The 22,763-nt window shown below is 39.8% G+C and overlaps 1 protein-coding gene across 1 annotated transcript in view; it reads right to left on the bottom strand.

The window, feature by feature from the left end:
• Positions 1-22,763, bottom strand: part of Gnai1 (G protein subunit alpha i1) — a 78,562-nt gene that overhangs the window by 28,897 nt on the left and 26,902 nt on the right. The window contains exons 2-3 of the mRNA XM_021162971.3: positions 854-896; positions 623-764 (exon numbers count right to left, since the gene is read on the bottom strand). Of these exons, the coding sequence (XP_021018630.1) occupies positions 623-764; positions 854-896 (185 nt within the window). The remainder of the gene's footprint in view (positions 1-622; positions 765-853; positions 897-22,763) is intronic.

Below are 22,763 nucleotides of genomic sequence, written 5' to 3'. Positions count from 1 at the left end.
TATTGACATGACTGGATGGGGCAAATATAGCTTCACTAGTGAATTAAACTGTTGGCAAATTCATAGGTGAACATGCAATTAGAATGGGGCCAAGCTGGAGGAATCATGTCACTGTTTGTCTTTGAAGAGAATATCTTGTCCCTTGTCCTCTTTCTGTCTCTCTCTACCTCCTGCCTGTCATGAGGTAATCCACTGTTCCATCCCCCTCCCCACCATGATGTTTTAGCCTTGCCTAAAGACCATAGCAATGGAGTCTGCCAATCATGGTCTGAAACCTTTCATGCTGTGAGCCACCAAGTTGCCCTACTTTGAGTGGGTTTGCCCAGGTGTTTTGTAGGGCTGGAAAGATGTTACTAAGACTCTAATATCTATGTTATATAGAAATTACTTCAGCTCTTTCTGAAGAGGCTGGAGAAGTCAGGGAAAACGGCAGAAGGTGGAGAGTACAGGTCTGTGTATTTCTTACTTCCCTTACTTCAGAGGCTCCAGACTCACGTCGGTCCTTTTAATTTCTTTCATGAGGCATTCTGAACAGCTGTCTGGCCTCAGCTATACAGCTACAGATGCAGCATTGTCCCATGAGTTAATCATCAGACCCAAGCCAACACACTGAATGCCTTACCGCCCGAGCAGAGTCTCCAAAGTCGATTTTCAACCTCCCCATGGCTCTAATGATGGCGATGATGGACTGGATAGTGTTGCTATAGACCACTGCCTTGTACTGCTTACATTCCTCTTCTGAGTAGCCGGCTTCGTGGATAATTCTACCGAGATCAAAGGGAGAGAAGAACACTTCCTTACAGAGGTCACTTAGAGTCATAAAAACCGTATCTAATATCTTCCATTTACTTACTTCATCTGCTTCACAATGGTACTCTTTCCAGATTCACCAGCACCTAGAAAACAAAATAAGGATTTTCTAATTCAGTATACTTAAGTATCTCCAGCTCCCAAAGCACACACGTGTGCATGACTAGCATGTTCACAAATAGTGACTTTTGTATTAAAATAAGACACAAGCAGTGGCTCCATAGGATTAGCAAGTACACAGACCTAAGGTATGGCGCATATATCTCGTCATCAGCAAGAAGTGGTCTCAGAACCAACTTCCCCCCTTTTCTCTGTCCCTGTGTCTTCCTTCCTGTTCTTTCTTGTGGTGCTGGGGATCAAACTCTGGGCTTCCCATACTCAAGGCAAGTAAATGCTCTAGCATAAATATATCCCCCACCCCCAGCCCTGTATTCAGAATTTTGCTTAGTGAGTTGACTTTAACCACAGGAAGAAAAATGTATAATTATTACATGCAATGATGAATGTTAACATTTTCAAGATAGTAGTAATCACTTTACTACATACAGATCTCTTAACAAAATTTTGTACATCTTAAAACATAATAAAACAATAAAACTTAAGATGAACTTTGTTACCAACCATAAGAATGCTCATATTTAACTCCATTTTTCTATTATTTCATTAAACTCAGCAGAAAAAAATGTTTCTGCTATTGCATAGTTTCTAAAGTATTTTTTTAAATCTATTCTTTGGCTGGACATGGTAGCTAACAGCTCTAACCCCAGCATTTCTGAGGCTAAGGAACAATATTGACACACATTTAAACAGACCCTGGGCTGGTGAGTTTTAAGGTAGTGAGAGAGACTCCCAAACCCAAAACCATGAAAATAAATAAATAAATAAATAAATAAAAGTAAGCCAAGCTCCTATTGCAAATTGCAGTACTGGAAATTGTTTCATTCATGACTTTGTTCCACACTGATAGACATGTTAACTGCTGGGTAAACATCTTAATATTAACTTTTGGCTCCTTTGAAGCAGAACAGTTATATCAAGAAGCCACTTGGGGAACTGGAGAGAAATAGTTAAAAGCATTTGATAAGTTTACAGAGGACGCATGTTTTGTTTCCAGCACCCACACTGGACAGCTCACAGCCAGCTATAATTCCAGCTCCATACGATCCAATGCCCTCTTCGGACCTCTGAAGAAACCAGACATGCATATGGTACATATTCACACATGCAAGAAAAGACCAATGTAAAAAAAATTTAAAAGCAGAAAATTCAGGGAGCTGGAGAGACGTATCAGCAATTAAGAGTACCCGCATGGTTGGTTCTCATGGTAGATCACAACTATCCTAACTCCAGTGCCAAAGGTTTGATGCCCTCTTCTGACACCCACAGGTACCAAGCATACACATACTACACATACATACAGGCAAAATATTCATACTCCCAAAATAAATAAATCTAGAGTGAGGAGGAAGAGGGGAGATGGAGGAGGAAGGGGACAAGGAGGAAGTGGGTAGAGGAGGAGAAAAGAGAGAAGAGGGGTGAGGCAGGAGGGGAGAAGAAGAAGAAGAGAGAGGAGGAAGAGGAGAGAGGAGGAGGAGGAGGAGGAAGAGGACGGGGCTTCTATGCCCATGGTAGCCACAGCCTCCAGGAGATGGCACAGTATTAAGTGTGGACGTGGTTCTTGCAGAAGAACCTGTTTCCCAGCCCCCACACGGCGTCTTACAACCACCCCTAGCTCCAGCTCCAGGGAATTTGGGATGGTCTTTGGACTTCTGTGGAGATCAGGCATATACATGATACATTTATTCATCAAACAAAAATTTTAAATCCAGAAAAAATTGAAAGGAGTATTATGAAAAAACTTTAAAGAGTAGATGTTAATAACAAGGCCTCTGTATCCCATGCCAATATGACTTGCTGATCCCGAGACTGCCACAATGTGTCAGATGGGGCATTTCCATCTTCCTTTCACAGAAGTCCCAAACCAAGGGATCATTTCCCAAACTGTCCCCTGTAGGCTACCTACAAAAGGTTTCCTCATGAGCTGAAGCCTAGCTTTATGCCATACTGCTCTATTAGATTCCTGAGGAAATGGCAGCCCCTTTCATTCTCAATCCATGTAGCAGTAGCTACTACTCCCGGGGCACATTAGACCATCAAGCTTTTCTACATTTCTGACTGTTGAGAACAGAAGAAAGGAAGCCATGGAAATAGGACACACACACACACACACACACACACACACACACACACAGCATCTGAATACAAGTTGTACTTCAACAGCATATTTGAAACATCTCAGGAGAAAACTGCCTGAAGTTTACTAGGTGTTTGATATTCAAGCAAATTTCACAAGATACCCTCACATTAAATAGGAGAGTGGCATTGATTAAACAATAGGGGTATTTTTTCTTTACAGCCTTTGAATCTTTCACAGCATCTGCCCATAGAAAACAATTCCAAGATAAACACCCGTCATTTATTATCAACAACACTGGTGTGGCTCTATGGAAGGCACAATGGCAGACATTATGGCCCACACATTTCTCTAGCCCAGGGGTGGGTCCCCCTAAGAGTACAATCCTCGGAGGGCAGTCTATCAAAGGCCCCTGCATTTTGGAATACTGCAAGTACAGAGAGCAGCTACCATGATGTGGTAGAACATGCTAGAATCTAGGATTCAGACACAGGGGGTTACTCCAGTCACATAGACCTTTGATGATCTTCGTTGTCTGTGAAACAATTCAAAGGCCAGAGAAGGCTTCAAGTGATGGAAGTTTGTGGGTTCTGAGAACCCCGCAAAAAAAAAAAAGGAAGGAAGACTGAAAGAATGAGAGTATTCTCAGGTGACGAGGCATGCACGGATTAGAACTTTCAAACCTTAATGTAGAGGAAAACTTTTTCAATGCTAAGAATTTCTTTAAATTCAAATGCACTTTTTAATCTCTTAAAATTGTTGATAACATAGGGTACCTGGCTTACTTTGCAGGGAGTATCCTGCGGCTCCTGGTTCCAAAAACATCTTATCTACATAGGTTGAAGAGTAGAGGTGCCACTTCCTTTTTCACTAGTGATTATGTCTCTGCACAACAGATACCCAGAGGCAGAAAGCCTGAAAAAATTTTTTCAAAACTCAGCAACTAATTATTTTTGTTTGTTTTGAGACAGGATTTCTGTGTAGCCCTGGCTGTCCTGGAACTTGCTCTATAGATCAGGCTGACCTTGAACTCAGAGATTCCCCCTACCTCTGCCTCTGCCTCTGCCTCTGTAGCTGTTGGTTAAAGTCAACAGAGACTCAAGAATTTTGGATCTGTATACTGCTATTTCCAAAAAGAGATAGGTGTGATATGCTGTGTTTATGTAGTAGATATTTTTTAAACACCATTCGGTTTATATCTATGCCTTTATATTTCTAATGAAACAGTTTTATAGAGACTTTTAGAATTTGTTCAGCCCATGACTTTGTGCACAGCTGTTGTGTGTGTTATGGTCACTTGCACCCTCCACCTACTGCTTTTTAAAGTTGCTTCATGAGAAGGATCTAGAAGTTCCATGATTCACTTTTCTCTCCTTGCCACAAGTAGAGAAATGGTTGGTTCTGTGCTTTTCAGTTAGACTATTATATAAAACTCAGTTACACCCTGACCCCCCCACTCCCAAACTGTGATCATATTGCTGTTTTTGTAGTTTAACCAGGGCAACACTACACATTCCTTATCTTTATGGAAGTCTTTTCTGGCTGCTCATGTGTTAGTGTTTCCTCTTTCTTTCTTCCTTCCTTCCTTCCTTCCTTCCTTCCTTCCTTTCTTTCTTTCTTTCTTTCTTTCTTTCTTTCTTTCTTTCTTTCTTTCTTTCTTTCATTCTTTCTTTCTTTCTTCTTTTTAAGAATTGTTTATTTTATGTACATGAGTACACTGTAGCTAGATGGTTGTGAACCACCATATGGTTGCTGGGAATTGAACTCAGGACCTCTGGAAGAGCAATCAGTGCTCTTAACCTCTGAGCCATCTCTCCAGCCCATGTTAGTGTTTTCAATTGACTATCTGAAGAACATTAAAGTCTTAAGTCATCTGAAAAAAAAAAAAAAACCAAAAAAAAGAAAAAAAGAAAAACAGAGAAAATCACAGATCCCTCTTGTAGGTTTCAGCATTGCAAATACTGATATTGTTTCCTTACAGCACCGAGGAAAGGGGTTAAAGGTTGTTCTGTGCAAACTTCAGTCAGGTTTGAGAGGCCAGCAGGAAGCAGTATTAATAAAAATCAAAGAACCACCACAACAAAATCCTGCAAAGAGACCTGAGGAATGGGCTGCTTTTCCTGGAAGTGCTCCGACACCTCGCAGCTTGGACTTTTCACATCAATCTAGACTGAGATAAGAAAGATCAATTGCATGACTCTGTCAAGTGCAGTTTGAAGGAGAACATGAAATGCCCACATTGAACGTAGCCGTCAGAAGTTTCAAGTGTAGAAGTGTTTTGGTCATAAGGCCCAGAAGCTCAAGGTGACTCTGGTCACAGTGAAGTGAGACTTGAGAGTAGAAAGAGGAGGAACAGTGACTCCCAGAGGGCTGAGGATATGAGCAGACATGTCTGGGACACAATGGGCTTGCGAAGCTAAATGTGGGTATATTAAGGGGAACCCTCCCCTGGGCCTCCTTTGAGGAGGAAATGACTGGCAACACACTGCACTTCTCAGAGCTATGCTGAGCCCAGCAGCTGTGTGAAGTGGAGCTTAGCAGAAAATGACTGCAGAGACAGATGCTAAAGGAGCATCACCAACAAGGAGCCCGGGACACAGAGGGACCACCTGGCAGGTCCCACATGCCTGGCTGCCCACCACGGGGATGGAACCCAGGAAGCACACTGAGGACAGTGAAGAGGAAAACCTAAAAATAGAGAGTCCCAGGTCAAACAACGGCTTGATCCCAATTCCTTAAACAAAATAATGGGTTTTATCACCCCAGAAAAGATGACCTCATATGTGTTTGCCCCTGACCTTGTTAAAGGGCAAAGTGAGAATGTTACATTTTTAATTCTGGCAAAATCTAAAACCAAACAGAAAGCACTCCTGACTTCAGACAAGTTGTTTTATGTTGTTTGCTTGGGATGGGGATGGGGGCAGGGGTAGAGACACAGCTATAGATAGCCCAGGCTGGCCTCCAACATACGTGTAGCTAAGGATGGTTTTAAAGTCTGATCCTCAGCTGCCTGCCCTAGAGCACTGGAATTATAGGTGCTCCCCGCCAGTCCTAATGTAATACGGTTCTGGGCTGGCACCCAGGTGCGGATCCCACCGTGGAACCTGGGGCTTCATGCAGCTCCACCCAACACCTTAATGGAAAGCCACTTGTCCAAATGCTGTGTTTAAGGTCACATTTCCGACGTGTATTTCTCTGCTGCAGACTGTAGGCCACGAGCCATCGGACGCTGCTCAGCTGTTAACAGGGGGATCTTGTCAGGGCATCAGTGAATGCCAGACAGTACTACTGAATTCCTGTTTATAACATTTAAAAAGTTTAAATATTTAACTTGAATGAAAGTAAACTATACTTTGAAGTAAAAATGGAGTACAACTCAACTAGACAGCCATGGAGATGCTCTGTTTCAGAGCTGTGTTGATGAAGGGATGGAGATAAAGACCTTTTATCTGTTAAGATAAAAGTAAACAAAGGAGTGTCTGAGATAAAAGAACACCAGGGGCTGCTCCTCCTCTTAAATGCAAGGAGAGAAAATTCCCTCCTCCTCCGAGAGAGAACTTATTTTAGAAAAATTATAATTAGAAGGACTTTTCTCTCTTTGAACTTCTCTCTCTTTCTCTCTCCCTTCCTCCCCCTCTCTCCTGTGTTTGTATATGAAATTTGAATATCAGAGGAGACAGTGTTCCCAGTCTCCCAGCTTCAATGGGAAGGCAGCTATCTAACTTGTGCCTGTCCTAACGATGGATACTGTTTCTCCTCTGGATGTAGCTTGGTGAGCTAACTAACAAAGATGGCCACTGCTATTCACACATGTGAGGAAAGGGTTGTCCAGTCCTCCCTGAGGACCCGAACCTGGTTACTGCTCAACTCAATGGTGCATCCTCAGCCAGGCTACATGGTAAGTTTACTCTCTGTCTTCAGTCTCTCAGCAGATCTCCTACAACATGCATATCAGCTACTTCTGTGATGGTTATTCAACTCTGAAAATACTTTCTCTACAATGTAACCAGTGTTTCTGCGCTGGGTGATTTTGTTACTAATTTTAATTCCTCAACAGTAGCAATAATCTATAATCTTTTCTATTTTGCTCTAAGAGCACCAGATGAATTTGGATTATATTTACAATGTGTCTGATAGTCTAGGATGGAAGAATAATTTGATAATGACTGTAAACACAAAAACTTAAAACATCAAAAGAAGCCACATTCTTCAATTAATACAAAATTATTCGCCAAGGCATTCATGACAAAGAAAGGTAGCACACTGTCATAGCCACGAAGAATGAATATAAAGAATGTTATCTGCATGCACTACAGCATCCGTCACCCAGGCAAGAGCTTCCATGAATCTCACTGTAGATAGGTAACTAGATCAAAAAAACATGATGAAGATATTCATTCCCCTGAGTGCGCTCGTGTGTGTGTGTGTGTATGTGTGTGTGTGTGTGTGTGTGTGTGTATCTGAAATATGGTGGGAACAGATCTTAAATATCCTCACCACAAAAAATAATGGTAAGTATACAATGATAGGTATTTTAATTAGACTAATTTAAACACGGAGAGATATACTAAACGTGATATTAGACACTGTAAGCATACATCTTCACATTTATCTAAAACACACATGTATATTGTATTAAAATAAATAAATAAAAGAAATAGAAGCAAAAATGACCCTATAGACACCTTCATCTTGGAGATTCAGAAGTGTAAATGAATAGTGCATGCATTTTAAAAATTGAGTATACGTGCTAGGAAAGCATAGACAGACTGGATAAAAGAACTGTGTGCAGTACTTGGTGCTCATTCCTGGAATCTCTGTCAAACTACATAATTCAGCAACTGAGCAGGCAGACAAGATGCAGATCTCGTGACCCTCAAAATTGTAGTGAAGAAGAATGGAGGACTGGAGGCTACAGGCGTGTTCCTGTAAATGCCTGCAGTGGTTTTTAATCTAGTGTTTCTTTTTGCACAGCAATAAAAATAGCTTATTCTATTCCATTCTGAGTCACTTTCATGACTCCATGAGAATCAGACAATATCAGACTCTATCTGAGTTTGTGTTTATGGGTTTTTTAGCAAGCATCAAATACTGTGCACTGTATTTGGTTCAGTGGTCAATCACTTAACCACTGACAAACAAATATGGGCTCATGTATTTTCAGCTGTACCACCAGTGTACATTACTAGGAGTGAAATTCCTTATGTTTGTAAGGCTCATACCAAACATCTGATAAATATAAATAAATTTTTGCAGCTTAGAAAAATAATCTAAAGATAGATAATCTTAAATTTAGTAAATAATCTTTGGATATGGGAGGACCTCCTTCTCCAGGATACAGGTTCCTCACATTTTCTTGACATTAAACTTGTCAAGCTTGAAATATCAAGGTACTAAGACTGACATAGATTTGATCCACTGAAACCATTTTGTATGATCAAATGATGTAAAGAACCAGAATAAAAGGTCGGGTCAAAACCAGTCCTTGGAAACTGTGAAAATGAAAAGATTCACTTCTCTGCACTTAAGCTCTTGGAGTAGATGCTAAGACAGCTCACCTACAGCCCAGACGCCCTACAGTCACAGCGAACCCTGATCTCCTGACCTTCCTGCCTTTGCTTTGCATAGACTGGAAAAACAGCTGGATGCTTCCACATCTGGCTCCACAGATGCTTTTTAAATATATTCAGCTAATTCATAGACCTAGCTTGAGGAACCCTTGAGAATTTAAACCAAGAGTGAGATCAGCAAAGGAGGAAAACTAACTCTCTGTTGTGTCACCAAGGGTTTGTGTAACTTGTTTTCCAAATTTGCTATTAAAAGGCAGTCTATACAGTATGACTCTATAGAGTATGACTCCATCTTGACTGAGCCACGGTTTTACCCTTTGGAAAATCGCTTAATTAAAGATATCTGGATTCTCATAACTTATTTCTGCATTTAATACATTAATTTGGTTGAAGAATACAAAGAAATCTCATTTTCACAAAATTCTGTAGTTAGAAAAGGGGAGGGTATTTTAACAGCATTTCAAAAGTACTTTGATTCTTGATTCTGTATCAAAATTTTACTTATTTATTGGTGGTTTTTGTTTTTTGTATCAAAATTTTATCTATTGGTAGGTATTTTTTTGTTTTTGTTTTTTTTTTATTTTGTTTTTTTACACAAACACAATGTCTTTTTAGGTCTTATCTATCCTGATAACTTCTTACAGTTTGATAGATTCTGAAGCCATCTTTATGAGCTTCTTATACTTTTGTACATTAAAGAAGGAAATTAAAGTTGCTTGGTTTATCTTGTAATCTTAAGATAAATGTTTTTAATAAAACCTGGATCACTGGTTTTCAGAAAATTAGACACTGACATATTTCATTATTCAAATTTTAAATCCTCTATAATTGTGTATAATTTCATCAGAAATAATGGTGTGGGAAGACCTGAGATATCAAAGCCAGTGACAAGTATTTTTCTATTTTGAAAACTGAAATGTTACTGCTCACTCTACCGCTCGTTGTTTTCTCTATAGTGAAAGGCTAGGTTCCCAAGGATTCCAACAAAAGCATGGTGAATCCATTTCACAAATCAACTGTAGCTCTGCTTTTCTTAGGAAAGCCATCGTGCTTTGGGACACAGCAAAGACACTTTCATGCGCTTGTTTAGTTATACAGAGTATTAAGGACGTGTGTGTGGTGGAACACACTTGTAATTTCAGCATTCTAGGGGCAGAGGCAGGACAGTAAGTTCAAAGACAGCCTGGGCTACAGAGCAAAATCCTGAACCAAGCAATACCAACCAACACAGAACAGTAATGACACATGCAGTTAAAAGTAAAGTTAATAAAAAGTGACTCTCGTATCTTTGACATTCTCTGTTTAATCAGAATGTGAAATCAGGTTGTGACATATATTGTAACTATTAGTCCAGTTTGGTACCACTGACTTAATTCCCTCTATGGTGGCAGCATGTTGTTGTGTTACCATTAGTACCAGTAAGGGCACGGCAGAAAGTCCACAAATATATGAGCATTGTAGGAAAACGGTATCCCAGAATGCACCACACCCAGGGTCACTCCGGTGATTTAATGTCTTCTTTGCCTAACTACACTCTCAAAAAAAAAAAAAAAAAGGGAACACATGCTTTACACCACTAAGACAGCCAATCCCTTCCTGCTGTGTTTGGCACACAGCAGCAGTAACTCAACAGAGGATAATTCACTGGCCAGAGGGGAAGAAGAAACATGCCGTGAAATATAAGAAAACATAGCAGATATGTGGTTTGTGGGAGGAGACAAATTCTGTGGGAGAAGAATGAAGAAGTGTCTGGTGGTGGCCGGTGTGGGGCTGCCCACTAGAAGAGCTTTTCTCTCCAGTCTACCTAGTAGCTGGGTACTGTCGAAGGCTAGTCCAGGGGCTTCCCTTGCAAACTCAAGGCTCTGAATTGGTCTTAGCAATGCAAACTATAAAGTTGGCAAATGGCAGTGAGCTAGCCGTTGTGTCCCTCATGTGCTCCCCTGCTGTTAAATGGAAGCCAGATCATATTTGTCACCAGAGCTCAAGTCACACACATGAGAAGCAAATGTGGCTATGGGGTTTCTAACTCTTGTCCTTACATGTGAAAGTGCTTATTCATATAGACATCGTCTACAGTGTGGATTAAGGCACTGCCTGGAGAGGAGGGAGCCACGAGATAGCAGGAACCTGGGTCTCTGGACAACTGTAAGGCAGAACACCTCTAGGGGACATGGCATCTTTACCTAAGTTTCTCTGATATAAGAATTTGACTTTCAGGCAGACATTTGTTTTAGAATTGGCCAAATTCTATGTATTATTGAAAGGATATGTAAAACAACTGTACAATAGGGAAATATTCCTAATGAATAAAGATCAAAATAGACTCTGCTAAGTAATGTAATATCAGCTGCTAATAAAAGCTGCCAATATAACAAACCGCAGCAGCTGATAAAGAGTCCTGTGGGGGCGGGGGTAGGCAGTAGAGAAATTCATCAATGGTTAAAAGCACTCGCTATGTTTTCAGAGTACCTAGTTCTTTCTGAGCACTCAGAGGGTGGCTCCCATTTGTCTGTAACTCCAGTTCTAGATCAGATATCCTCTTTTGGCCATAGGCGCCAGGCACATTGTGTGTTCTACATACAAGGTAAACACTCATACACATCTTAGAGAGGGAGCAGAAGCAGCAGAAGTCAAAGAATCTCCAGCATCCTTCTTGGTGGTATAGAAATATTAAATGACTCCAAATGGTATATTTATTGAACACGCATGTCGTGAAGGTACTAATTTACATGTTAACAATATAGCATTACATTCAAAGGATAAACAACAAAATGACAAGGACTCGTTGAAGAAAAGCAATGAACATAAAATTGAAAAGTATTTATAAATATATGTATCAGACAATAAAAAACTCATAAGGGAATCAGAGACTTATAAGGGTATATAGTGTAATCGTATTTATATCTGAGTAATGTAATTTTATTCATCAGATGTCTGCAGTTTCACACTTTTTACATTGTACATAAGACTGAATCAAAATTATGTAATTTATTTAGAAAAATAGTCCCCATTTCTCCCATAATTAAAATTGAATAAAATCATCCTCTTTAATTTCATTTGCATCTACCCACCTTCCCATCTCATCACCTATGCACAGAAATCTGACACTGTAGTTGTAGAAAATTACTTTTATTCTCAAAATCTCACCATTATCTTTGCCTCCATTATTGTTGCCTGGCTCTCACTACCAAACTGATCAAACTGGATCCAAAAACAGTAAATGGCGCGGTCAGCACAGAGCCTCAGGGTTCAGTTTTCCCATTCAGAGCAACCCTCACTTTCAGAAACTATGATAACTGAGTTGGCAGCCACTGAGCCACTGCATGGTGCATCATGGCAGCAGAAGGGACAGCTACATCAAGGCTGAACAGTGCAAGAGTTTGAAGACCATACTTAGAGGGAGCTAAGACAGGCAGGCTCTGAGCAAGCTTGTGCCACTGCACGAGAGACCTTAGATAGCCACCAAGACCAGAGCAGGCCCTGCAGATCACATGCTAGGTGCAGGGCAGGCTATCCCTGAGGAAAACAACAACAACAAAAACAATAAAGCAAACAAAAACTCAAGTCACTTTTTTCTCCTTCAAAGCTACCTTCCATCTTCCTTACTAGTGATATGGTAGGGCACAGGCAACATATACACAATGGTTTTTGCTGCAATCTTACATTAATTGACTGTTCAAATAACTGGGCTTTACCAAGGCTCTGGTAATTAATTTCAATTTTTAAATATTGTTTTTAGTTTTCTTCTACTAATCAGCAGGTGACGATCTGATTATAAACTAAATTCAGATGATATTTCCTTCTACATGAAAGCTATAATGCAAATTAACTCTTGCAATCCTAGTTGTTACGATATAAGTATGACTTTTGAAGGATACTTAGAAAGAGGCCTGGACATTACACTTTTGCTCTGCCTTCTTTATAATGTGGCTTCCATCTGAATTGTAAGCCGACTCCATCTTTATGTGAGCTTTGCAATGAGTGGAAGTAGAAAGTAGAAGAAATAAAACAAATGCCCTTTCCTAACAAAAGCAGAAACCCCAAAGTTCCCATCGCTTACATCTCCATGGCTACAACATGCTGTTTCAACTGCCCTTGGTTTAAACTAAGACACAAAAATAAATTCACTAGGTATGTAGAGATGCATCACAAAGCAGCTAGAGACTCCTAGACATGGGAAGTAACCAAAGTATTTGCAGTATACATAACCCCATGTTCCCCTGTCTTTCCTTTCCCTCTGTCTCATTGTTACATTAAGAATTATACAACTCAATATATGCACGATACAACAGTTGAAGCAGTGTCCCATATGGATTCCATCTTGTGGGATGGACCTTCATTCAGATCAGGTATTGATTGGTAAGTCCCACGAGTTTTGTGTTCCCATTTACTAGCCTGTCTTGCAGGCAGGCCTGCATTTTAGATCAAAGGATTTCTGGCTGGGTTGGTGTTTATTTTTCTCCTTTGGTAAGATGCAGAGTGCCTTCCTGTGCCAAAGACACTAGAAGGCAGGGGGGAAGGCTCTATGTCTCATATTGTTGTTGTTATTGTTTTCCTTTTTTAGATTATGATTTTGTTCCTGCAATTAAAGCCGAAGGCTTTTGAAAAATGAGGAATAAGGAACGTAGCGGTTTTTTTAAGCCATGAATTCAATAAGGATAAGGCACTGGTTATGCGTGGGACTTAACTATGAAGTTCTGAAGGACTCTTCATTCAGAATGCTTTCTGTCATTTAGTATTTTACTCATGTCAAAAAAAATAGGATCCATCTTGGATTTAGAAAACAAGGAAATTCTAAGCTATAAGCAATGAATCATACTTAGAAAATTATGTCCTGCCCCTGTATAATATAGCTAGGATCAAGAAAGGTATGGCTACAATTTTTTTTTTATTTTAGAATTTCCCATTAATAGAAATTGGTTTTGGCTATCTAATTATGATCCCAGAGAGAGTTCTCCAAATATATTAATTTAAAACTTAGCTGCATCCACTTCCTGTCAGAACTATTCTAAAATGGGGGAGTTGTACACATTCCTAAATGTAACCTTCTAAGCACCTTGTGTAAGCATTCCAAAACTGGATCTAAAGCCTTTCAAACTCACCTCTTTACATACTTCCAACCACCCTAAAGCCACATAAATCTTCAAAATTACCCAGTCCACAGACAGGACACCACAATTACTTCTATCCAAAGCCACACTTGAAAACGCAACCAAAGGAATAAAGAGTAGAATTCCCAACTCTAATCCCCAATCCAAACCGCAAGGAAAACAACCATGGTGGGAACTGCTGGAGACCTCTGCACTGATTCAGAATTGTGGGTTATATAGCTATCATTGGACAGGCACACGGGGAGACACAAAGGAAACAGCCCACAGGATAAGACTTGTGTTTATTCATATAAGGGGGAGAAGAGGTGGCAGGAAATACCTCACACTGAGTGGTAAGGAAGTGATTAGCAGACAGGACGCCGTACTTCAGTTACTGACACCTGCTATTCATATGAATCAAAAGCATATTTAGTAACTCATTGTGAGAACTTACATTAATGAAAAACAAGCAGTGACAATAAAGAATTATAAAGAAGTTACTATAAATTAAGCTTGCAGACACGCAAATACAAGGTCTTCTGCCATATTTTGAGTTCCATTTGCCCACTGCCATTTCAAGCATTATCCTTCAAAACCGTTCTTCTTGGAAGACTCCTGAGAAAAAAGATTACATCCAGGAGATGATTTAGAAAAGGACAAATGGTTTTCATTTGAAGAGTGATGAGAGAGGAGAAGTTAAAGGGAGAAAGTCTAGGGATATAGAAGCTATCAGATAAGAGCTGAAGATCCCTTACACAGAAGACTTTACCCTGTGTGACACTCAAGAGCCCAGAATGAACCATAATGGCCGTCACAGAGTGGGAACTGGGGCAGAAGAAAGAGTAATCTATGAATTATCTGAGTCATAACATTCAAAACTCTATCATTGCCAATTGGCTTGTCCCCACGTGAGCCCTTTACTCTTAAAAGTGTCACAAGAGGCCATCAATGTGTGACTTTGAAGGGAATAGGAAAAACGACTACACACTAGCTGGCACTCCTGAAAGCGTGGATTTTGTCTACCCTGATTCAGGAAGTGATTTTAAAATGTTAAGTTGCATATAAACATCAATGAAACAACCACATAATTCTTATATTCTAGCCATAACAAGGCCTCTCTGTACAAGATCCGAGTACAATGGAAATCAATAAAAGATTAGCAACACTGCTCTTTCTCACAATCTGTCTCCCCCAGACGAGAGAGAGAGCGGAAGGATGATAAATGACAATGTGGCTTTACCTAAGTCCCTCATGCCATAGACACAGTGAACTAAGTCAATACAAAAGCACAAGTTCTGAATACTTAATCGGAATTTAATGTTTCTCTTTGTGAGGAAATAATGGAGTTTGGGAATTCATCCGGCTTTTTTTTCCTTTTCTTTCTTTTTAAAATTTGTCTTCAGTTTTTTCTCAGAATGAGGATAAATATTGTATCAAATTAATAAAGATGGGCCACAACATGGTAGAACAGAGTAGGCCAATCATAAGTTATTTAAAATCTTAATCTGGTAATAAGAGAAGTCTTAATTTGAGAATACTTTAGTATCTTTTTTATTTTTTACTAGTTGTTAATAGGGACTACAGAACCTAAAACAATATACTACTTAACTGTAAAATATATTTCCATTTGCAAAATGCCTTTCTTGCAGGTACAATACATTTACCATGAAATATGATGGTGCTGTTACACGTGACAAATGTGTATGTCAGAGTTAATAAAATATGCTCTGTATCCCTTCCTCTACCCTTGTTAATAGATGTAAATGTCAGGCTAATGCTTCCACTGGAGATTTACGAGTTAACTTTGAACAGTTAATAAAATTAATAGGTTTGAAAAGATACTCAACACCATTATTCATCGGAGAAACCAACATCAAAACAACAAAAAGGCACTACTAGGACTGTAAGAAAAAAAGACTTGAAAATGGAAGGAAAGGGCTAGAGAGATGACTCAGTGGTTAAGAGCACTGACTGTTCTTCCAGAGGTCCTGAGTTCAATTCCCAGCAACCACTGATGGCTCACAACCATTTGCAACAGGACCTCATGCCCTCTTATGGTGTGTCTGGAGACAGCAACAATGCACTCACATATATGAAAATGGAAGGGAAGATTTCGGACCTGTGGAGTCTTCTGGTCAGAATGTGAACCATATAGTGGTTTGGAAAAACACTGCTAGATAGAAAAAAGTGTCTTAACAGTTACCACTTGACTGACACTTCCAATCCTACACATAGCCATCCAAAAAAAAAACAAATGGAAAAAGAGATCTCTACCCAAACCATTATATATGGGTGTTCACAGGAGCACCATTAATAGCACAGAACTAGCGAAAATCCAAATGTTTATCCCTGCTGAACAAAATATAACTTATCCTTACAGCAGACGTGCATGAGCATGCACAGGAATGAGGTTTGCACTGGCTCTCACTGCAGTGGTGAAAAAGGGCTTCAACATGAAGCTAGCTGAAGGAGACCAAATCGAAGGCCATAAGTATGGCACCTGGCTGCAAGGAAGGGCAAAAACAGTGGCAATGGAGATTACTTTTAGTTAAAATAGTCTCATGATATTATCAATGGACTCAGAAAAATATCAAATTGTACACTTTAAATAAATAGAACCTATGGCTGGCCAACGGAAGTTCAAGCCTTACATTCCAGTCCATGAAACTTAATAGCTGACTCTAAGAGAATCTGTACGGACTAAATGTGACATGTCCCCATTCAATCTTGTATTTGAGCACTTGGGTCCCCAGCTATTGGTGTTCCTTTGAGAAAGGAGGCATGGTGACAGAGGTAGTGCAGTGGGGTGGGCATTTGGGGTTATAACACAAACAGGCCTGCTTTCAGGGAGGCAGACTCTTGGCTTCCTGCTCAGCCTTTTTACCATGCCTTCCTGCCATGGAAGAAAGCCATTAATCCCTGAAACTGAGTTAAACTTGTACCTTAAGTTGCCTCTGTAAGGTTAATCTGTATAAATGACAATAAAAGTAATTAATAAAATAAAGGAAGAATTATGTTCAAAACCATGAGTAGTTATTTCGGTGTTGTTCTTTTAATGAAATCATCTTGAAACACTAACGTCTTGTCCCTTGCTCATAGAAGACCAAGACTCTCTTACAGGCACCCTTTTCTTCACCAGACTCGTTTCTATCCACACAGTTTGCCAAACCTGGTAATTTTATATAATATAGACATTCCCAAAACTTTATACCAAGTAGGTGGATGTTATTTGATGAGAGCATGATACATTTATATTCCCTTACTATAACACGATACTATAATACGATACGATTTTATAATAGTAAAATATCCCTTTGCAGGAAATTTTAGTCTCTAGCTCCCCAGTCTTGACAAACTCCTAGAGATTAAGTAGACATGCTGAATCCAGGCTTAGTAGAAATCTGTAATCCCAGCTCCTTGGAAGACTTGGATAAGGGGGCTGCAAACTAGAGGCCTGCCTGAGTCACAGTGAGGTCAAGGCAAGTAAGACTCAAGGCCAGAAATAAAACATGCCAGTGGCGGTCAATACAGGTCAGTAGTAGAATGCTCCTGTAGCATGCACGAGACCCTAGGAGCAAACCCCAGTACCACAAAAAAGAACAACAACAAAGTCCTGATATAGCTTTATTACAGCAGGCAGGAAGGCCACTGAGGGCAAGCAAGAGTCATGTGTAAGATGCAATTTTCCCAGCGTGCCATCTCTTGCTGACTTGAATCCAATCGTCATTTAGAATGGAAAAGAATCTCAACACTTAAAAATATTGCAACAACAAAATGGAAAGTGAAATAAAGGACAAGAGAGCAGGAAGATGGGAGTGAGAAAACATCACTTAAATTTAGATACGCAAGAGGAAAACTATACATCAAAACAGAATAAGGAGAAAATGGGAAATGGAACTGAAGAAATGCACAGGCTCTGTGCCCATTAAATGACAGCTACACAAAGCCATCTATTGTAAAAGTCTTTCTGCAAATTATACTTCAGTGAGAGCAGTGAGCCACCCAGTTGGAATGTGAACAAGAAGCCTGCTTGCTTTTGGAAAGCACAGGCACCACAGGCTTTCCATCCTAACTGCAAACTCCAGGAGCCTTTTTAGCAATTGGTCCTAACACATGTATACACTTTAACTATAAAATACATACATACATACATACATACATACATACATACATACCACAGCCAGACGAAACATTTAGGGATAGGGGTTATATGAAGATATATTTATGCAATGCATTTTAAATGCATTAAATATGATAGCTTGATAGTCAATATAAAAACTGTACAAAAAAAAATGCCCAAAAGCATGAACATATATGGACAGATTAAATATACTGTGTGAACATATGAATGCACAAACAAAGCTGTGGAAAAGGCTATGCCTCGGGCTGGGAGTGGTACTAGCTTTATTTTCTCAGCAAATCAAAACCAACATGACATACCAACTCACATCTACTAGGATATATATACTTTAGTATATTAATATAATAAATAATAGTTATATATAATATACTAACAATTAACAATATGATAATTTGACTAATAACATTGTTGATATTGTTATTAATGTAATAATATTTATATATAATATAATAATTTTTCTAGAAAAAAATCAAAACTTTGCACACTGAGGGTGGGAATGTGAAACTGTACAGCTGCTACACAAACAGAACAATGATATAAAATTTAAAAATGTTATTTAAACTAGAATTACTATATGATCCAGTAATTTTAGTTATGGATACACATAGCCCAAAACCAGAGTCTCAAAGAGAAATTCCTACACTGCAGCATTCATAACAGCCAAAAGTAAAGTAACTCAACCGTACATGAGTGTAAGAATAAATGTGATGTGTAAATAAATAATGGGTTATTAATCAACCTTAAAAGAAAAGGAAGTTTAGAAGCATCTACCAACATAGATGAACCTTGAAACATTATATATATATATATATATGCTAGGCAAGGAGGAAACATTTTTCCAGGAGCTGGAGAGATGGCTCAGTGTTAAGAACATTTGCTGCTCTTGCAGTGGACCAGAGTTTAGTTCCCAGCACCCAGGTCAGGCAGCTCAGCTTTCTGTACCTCCAGCTCTGAGGATCTCAGACACCGTTCTGGCATCTAGGGGCATGAACACACACATCCAGATGCACAAATGCACATGAATTCAAAACATAGATAACGAACATTTTTTATGATCCCCCTGTTATGACTTTCTTATAGGACAGGCAAACTCAATGAAAACTGAGTAGAATGTTGGTGTCAGGAGCTGGAGGGAGCAGGAACGGGTTCATCAAGGGCTGAAGTCTAGACTGTAGACACTGATGATGCTTAAACAGATTACAACTAATTCCACTCAATTCTATACTGAAAAGTTTAAATGGTGACTTTTTATTGTGCATATTTTTATATGAGTGATCCTGGTAGCTCGGGTATCATCACTATATATATATATTTTTTTTCTTGTTTCAAAAAAGTTTTACAGTAATCTCAGAAAATAATCCAGCACATTATTGAAAGGAGAATTAGCTCCACATTGGAATTTCCACCATAACTTTCAAATGTGCAGGTTCATGTAAGTTCCTGTGGAAACAAGGCTTGGCTGCTGGCAGAAGTTCCAGCAAGGCAGTGCAATGGAAACACCAAAGAGCATCTTTGGTTATCAGAACGACAGGGCACACTACCTAGTATATGGAACCTCTCACTGTATACAGAGCACATGCTCCATGAAGTATTGCCTACTTACTGTCTTGTACATATTTCCCAAGGACTCTGAGTATTCTACTTGGGGAAAAAATGGTCATTGTATTAGCATCATTTTCAACATGAACATCAATCTTTTTATATGGTTTTCATATGTTTTTCTTAGTTATACAACTACTAGAAAAATGAAGACTGTACCTCTATCATCTGAAAATTCTAGATGAGTTATCATGTCCACATATCATATTCTTGGTGGCATACTGACTGCAGCCCTGGAAGCCACAGTGAAAGACTATTGGCTTTATAATTAAAGTGCTAAAAGCATTTGCATACTGAAAACATAATTTTTTCTTCATTTTCTAATACACTGCATTTAGAATGTGCTATATTTAGTAAACATAAGAAGACAGGTCATCTATATATCTTTGTTTCAAAATACTATGTAGGGCAAAACTTATTTATTAAGAAAGGGGGCACTGAATGTAATAGGGATGGGAACCATGAACAGTCCAAAACGTAGACTCCTTTTCCTCTACACATAACTAACTCAGCCTTTCCTTAAGGAAGCTGACTTCATATGCCTCTTGGAAATGCTACAGACAAAGCAAAGGTCTACCATCCACAGAATGCTAGCATTTCAAAGAAGGATACTCTCCTCTTTCTTCCACCCGTCCATGTGCAAGCACTTAAACCAGACAGCCTCTCGGGCAGAGCTGCAGAAGAGCAAAGATCATTTTCACATTAGCTGTGAGGCTACACTATGGTCAACTCCAAGTTCCCTTCCCACATAAGTCTACCACAGCACCAACTGTTCTGAGATGGCTTCAGTTATGACACATAACCAGGGGCAGCCACTCATTAGCAAGGGTTTATGATACCACCATGTACCTCATGTCTAACATGTAAGCAGAGAGACACCCTGGGACACACACACTCTAAAGACAAGTAAGTCACACACACACACACACACACACACACACACACACACACGACCACCATGTATCTAACATGTAAGCAGAGAGACACCCTGGGACACACACACTCTAAAGACAAGTAAGTCACACACACATACACACACACACACACACACACACACACACACACACACTGACCTTATAAACCCATAAGCCTGAAGGTTGAATAGTAAAGCACTATGCTCTGCTTGAGGACATGGAGAAATAACTTGGGCAATGACGGGGAGAGATGGCTCAGTGGTTAAGAGCACTGATTGCTCTTCCAGAGGTCCTGAGTTCGATCCCCAGCAACCACATGGTGGCTCACAGGCATCTGAATAGGATCTGATGCCTTCTTCTGTTGTGGCTGAAGACAGCAATGGTGCACTCATATAAGTATTAAATGAATTAGAGAGAGAGAGAGAGAGAGAGAGAGAGAGAGAAGGAAGGGAGGGGAGGGAGGAAGGAAGAAAGTAAGTTCCCTGCCTATGCGCAGCACCTTTGTATGAATGATGCATCCATTTACCTCCTAAAAGGAAAAGTATCAACAAAAATGTTTTAAGAGTTTGAAAGTTTTGTTTGGCCCAATGATTAACTATCCAACTTGTCACATGTCTTTTGTAAAACACAGCAGTTTGGTCTCTTTAGGACTTGGACTCTTAGTGGGGACCTGGGGCCCAGGATTCCCATAATCCTTCCCTTCCATCCCTCCCAACTATTTCTAACCCACATTCATTCCTTTGTGACTCCTCACCTGACTTGCAGAACAGTTCTTTAGCAGGGACTCTACAGGCACCCCACATGGGTGGGACTCAGGAACCCCATAGCTTCCACATGTGTCTAGGTCTCAGAGTGCAACCCAAGAACAGAGCATCCTCCCCGGAATGATAAGACCAGTTACCCACACCAGGAACCACTTGAAATGTTCTAACTCCAGATGCCTAGGGAGATCCTAGAGAAAACCACAATTGGGGACCTCCAGAAGCCAGCAACCTTATTGCATTGGGTTCTGAGAAGAGACTCTTTCTAAGATCCTTCTTTTCTCTTAAGTCATTACTCCTGCTACAAACCTAGGCAAGAACTTCTGTCTCCCAAGAGAAAGAAAGGAGCACTTTCCGTTTTGTATACTCTGTGCTTACCAATGTGCCTAGTGAACAGAAGGACAGTGCTAACTAGCTGAATGTTTGCACTAAGACCTACAACAGCTACCATCACCGTTATGGTCTCACGGTGTATGTAACCAACACTACCGGAGGAACTGTGCATTCAACCTGCATCTATCCTGAGAAGCACCAGGTCATCACCAAGACACATGTTGACCGGCGGGGGAAAAAGTAAACATAGATTTGGGAGCCAAAATTTATATTAATTTACTTTCTCTATTTCTGATTCCCACTGAAGCAGAAGGTGAAATGAAGTGGGATGCTGCTGTCCAAATGGGCAGGCAAAGCTGTGGCAATACTCATTATTCTGTTTGGGTTTAAGATTCACTTCATCTCCAAGTCAGAAACGTAAGGAGGTCAAATTCTCAGAGAGAGCATTTGTCCTTTTGGGTAGCTAATAAACCCTGCTTAGTAATCTTTTTTTGTAACACTATTGTGAAAAAAAAAATGCCTCTAGTTACAGAATGATTTAACCAGAAGAACTGCCTAGCAAGAAATGACTTGAAGGCAAAATAAAACCAAGAACACAGCAAAAACATAAAATAATAAAATAAAAATGTTCTGCCAAAATGCTGAAGGCAAAATGAAAATAAAGGCAATCTTTAAAAAAGAGCTACCCAGCATCTCACTTCTCTGTGAAATGCTGACATACCACATGAAGTATTTATGTTTCAGCTAAAGATGAGAGGAAGGGTTTTATTTCTACACTTAGAATAGCACAGCATTCTGCCTGGTCACCTTTCCATTAGCGGACTCATGATGGAATGTTCACAGTGCTTTAAATGACAGGCCGAGGAGGCACGAGGATGAGCCCAGTGCACAGCAGCGCTAGATGTGAAGTGAGACTTGTGAAAGAAACCTCGCTGAGCAAGAAAGGGCTTGTGAAGGTCAGCCAGTCCCCCTCTGCCGGTGGGAGCAGCACCCGGCTCCTATGGTACTGCAGATGAAAACCAGTTATTTTTAGACAGTTTCACATGGAGAAAAGTCACAACTTTTCCAAAAAGTCATTCCACAGATGAATACTATTTAGAAGCAGAAAATTCCTTTTATACTCAGTGAAAATTCATGAAGAACACAGCTTAAGTTCATCTCCATGCTTGCTCCCTGGGGGATGCACACAACATTTTGCTATCACAATCCAACTTCACATAAAAAAAAATTTTTTTTTTTTGTTTTTTTCTCTTTAGAGACTAATTAAGGCATCTTCAGATTTTTCTCCAAGGCTTCATTTTCTAAACGTTTCAAACTCTTTTTCCATGTTTTCTCTGTCTTACTGTTTAAA

This window comes from Mus caroli, unplaced genomic scaffold, assembly GCF_978045245.1.
Source record: "Mus caroli unplaced genomic scaffold, Mus_caroli_1 scaffold_4, whole genome shotgun sequence".
NCBI lineage: Eukaryota > Metazoa > Chordata > Mammalia > Rodentia > Muridae > Mus > Mus caroli.
The sequence above is the reverse complement of the archived record's forward strand: the minus strand, read 5'-3'. Positions and strand labels throughout refer to the sequence as shown.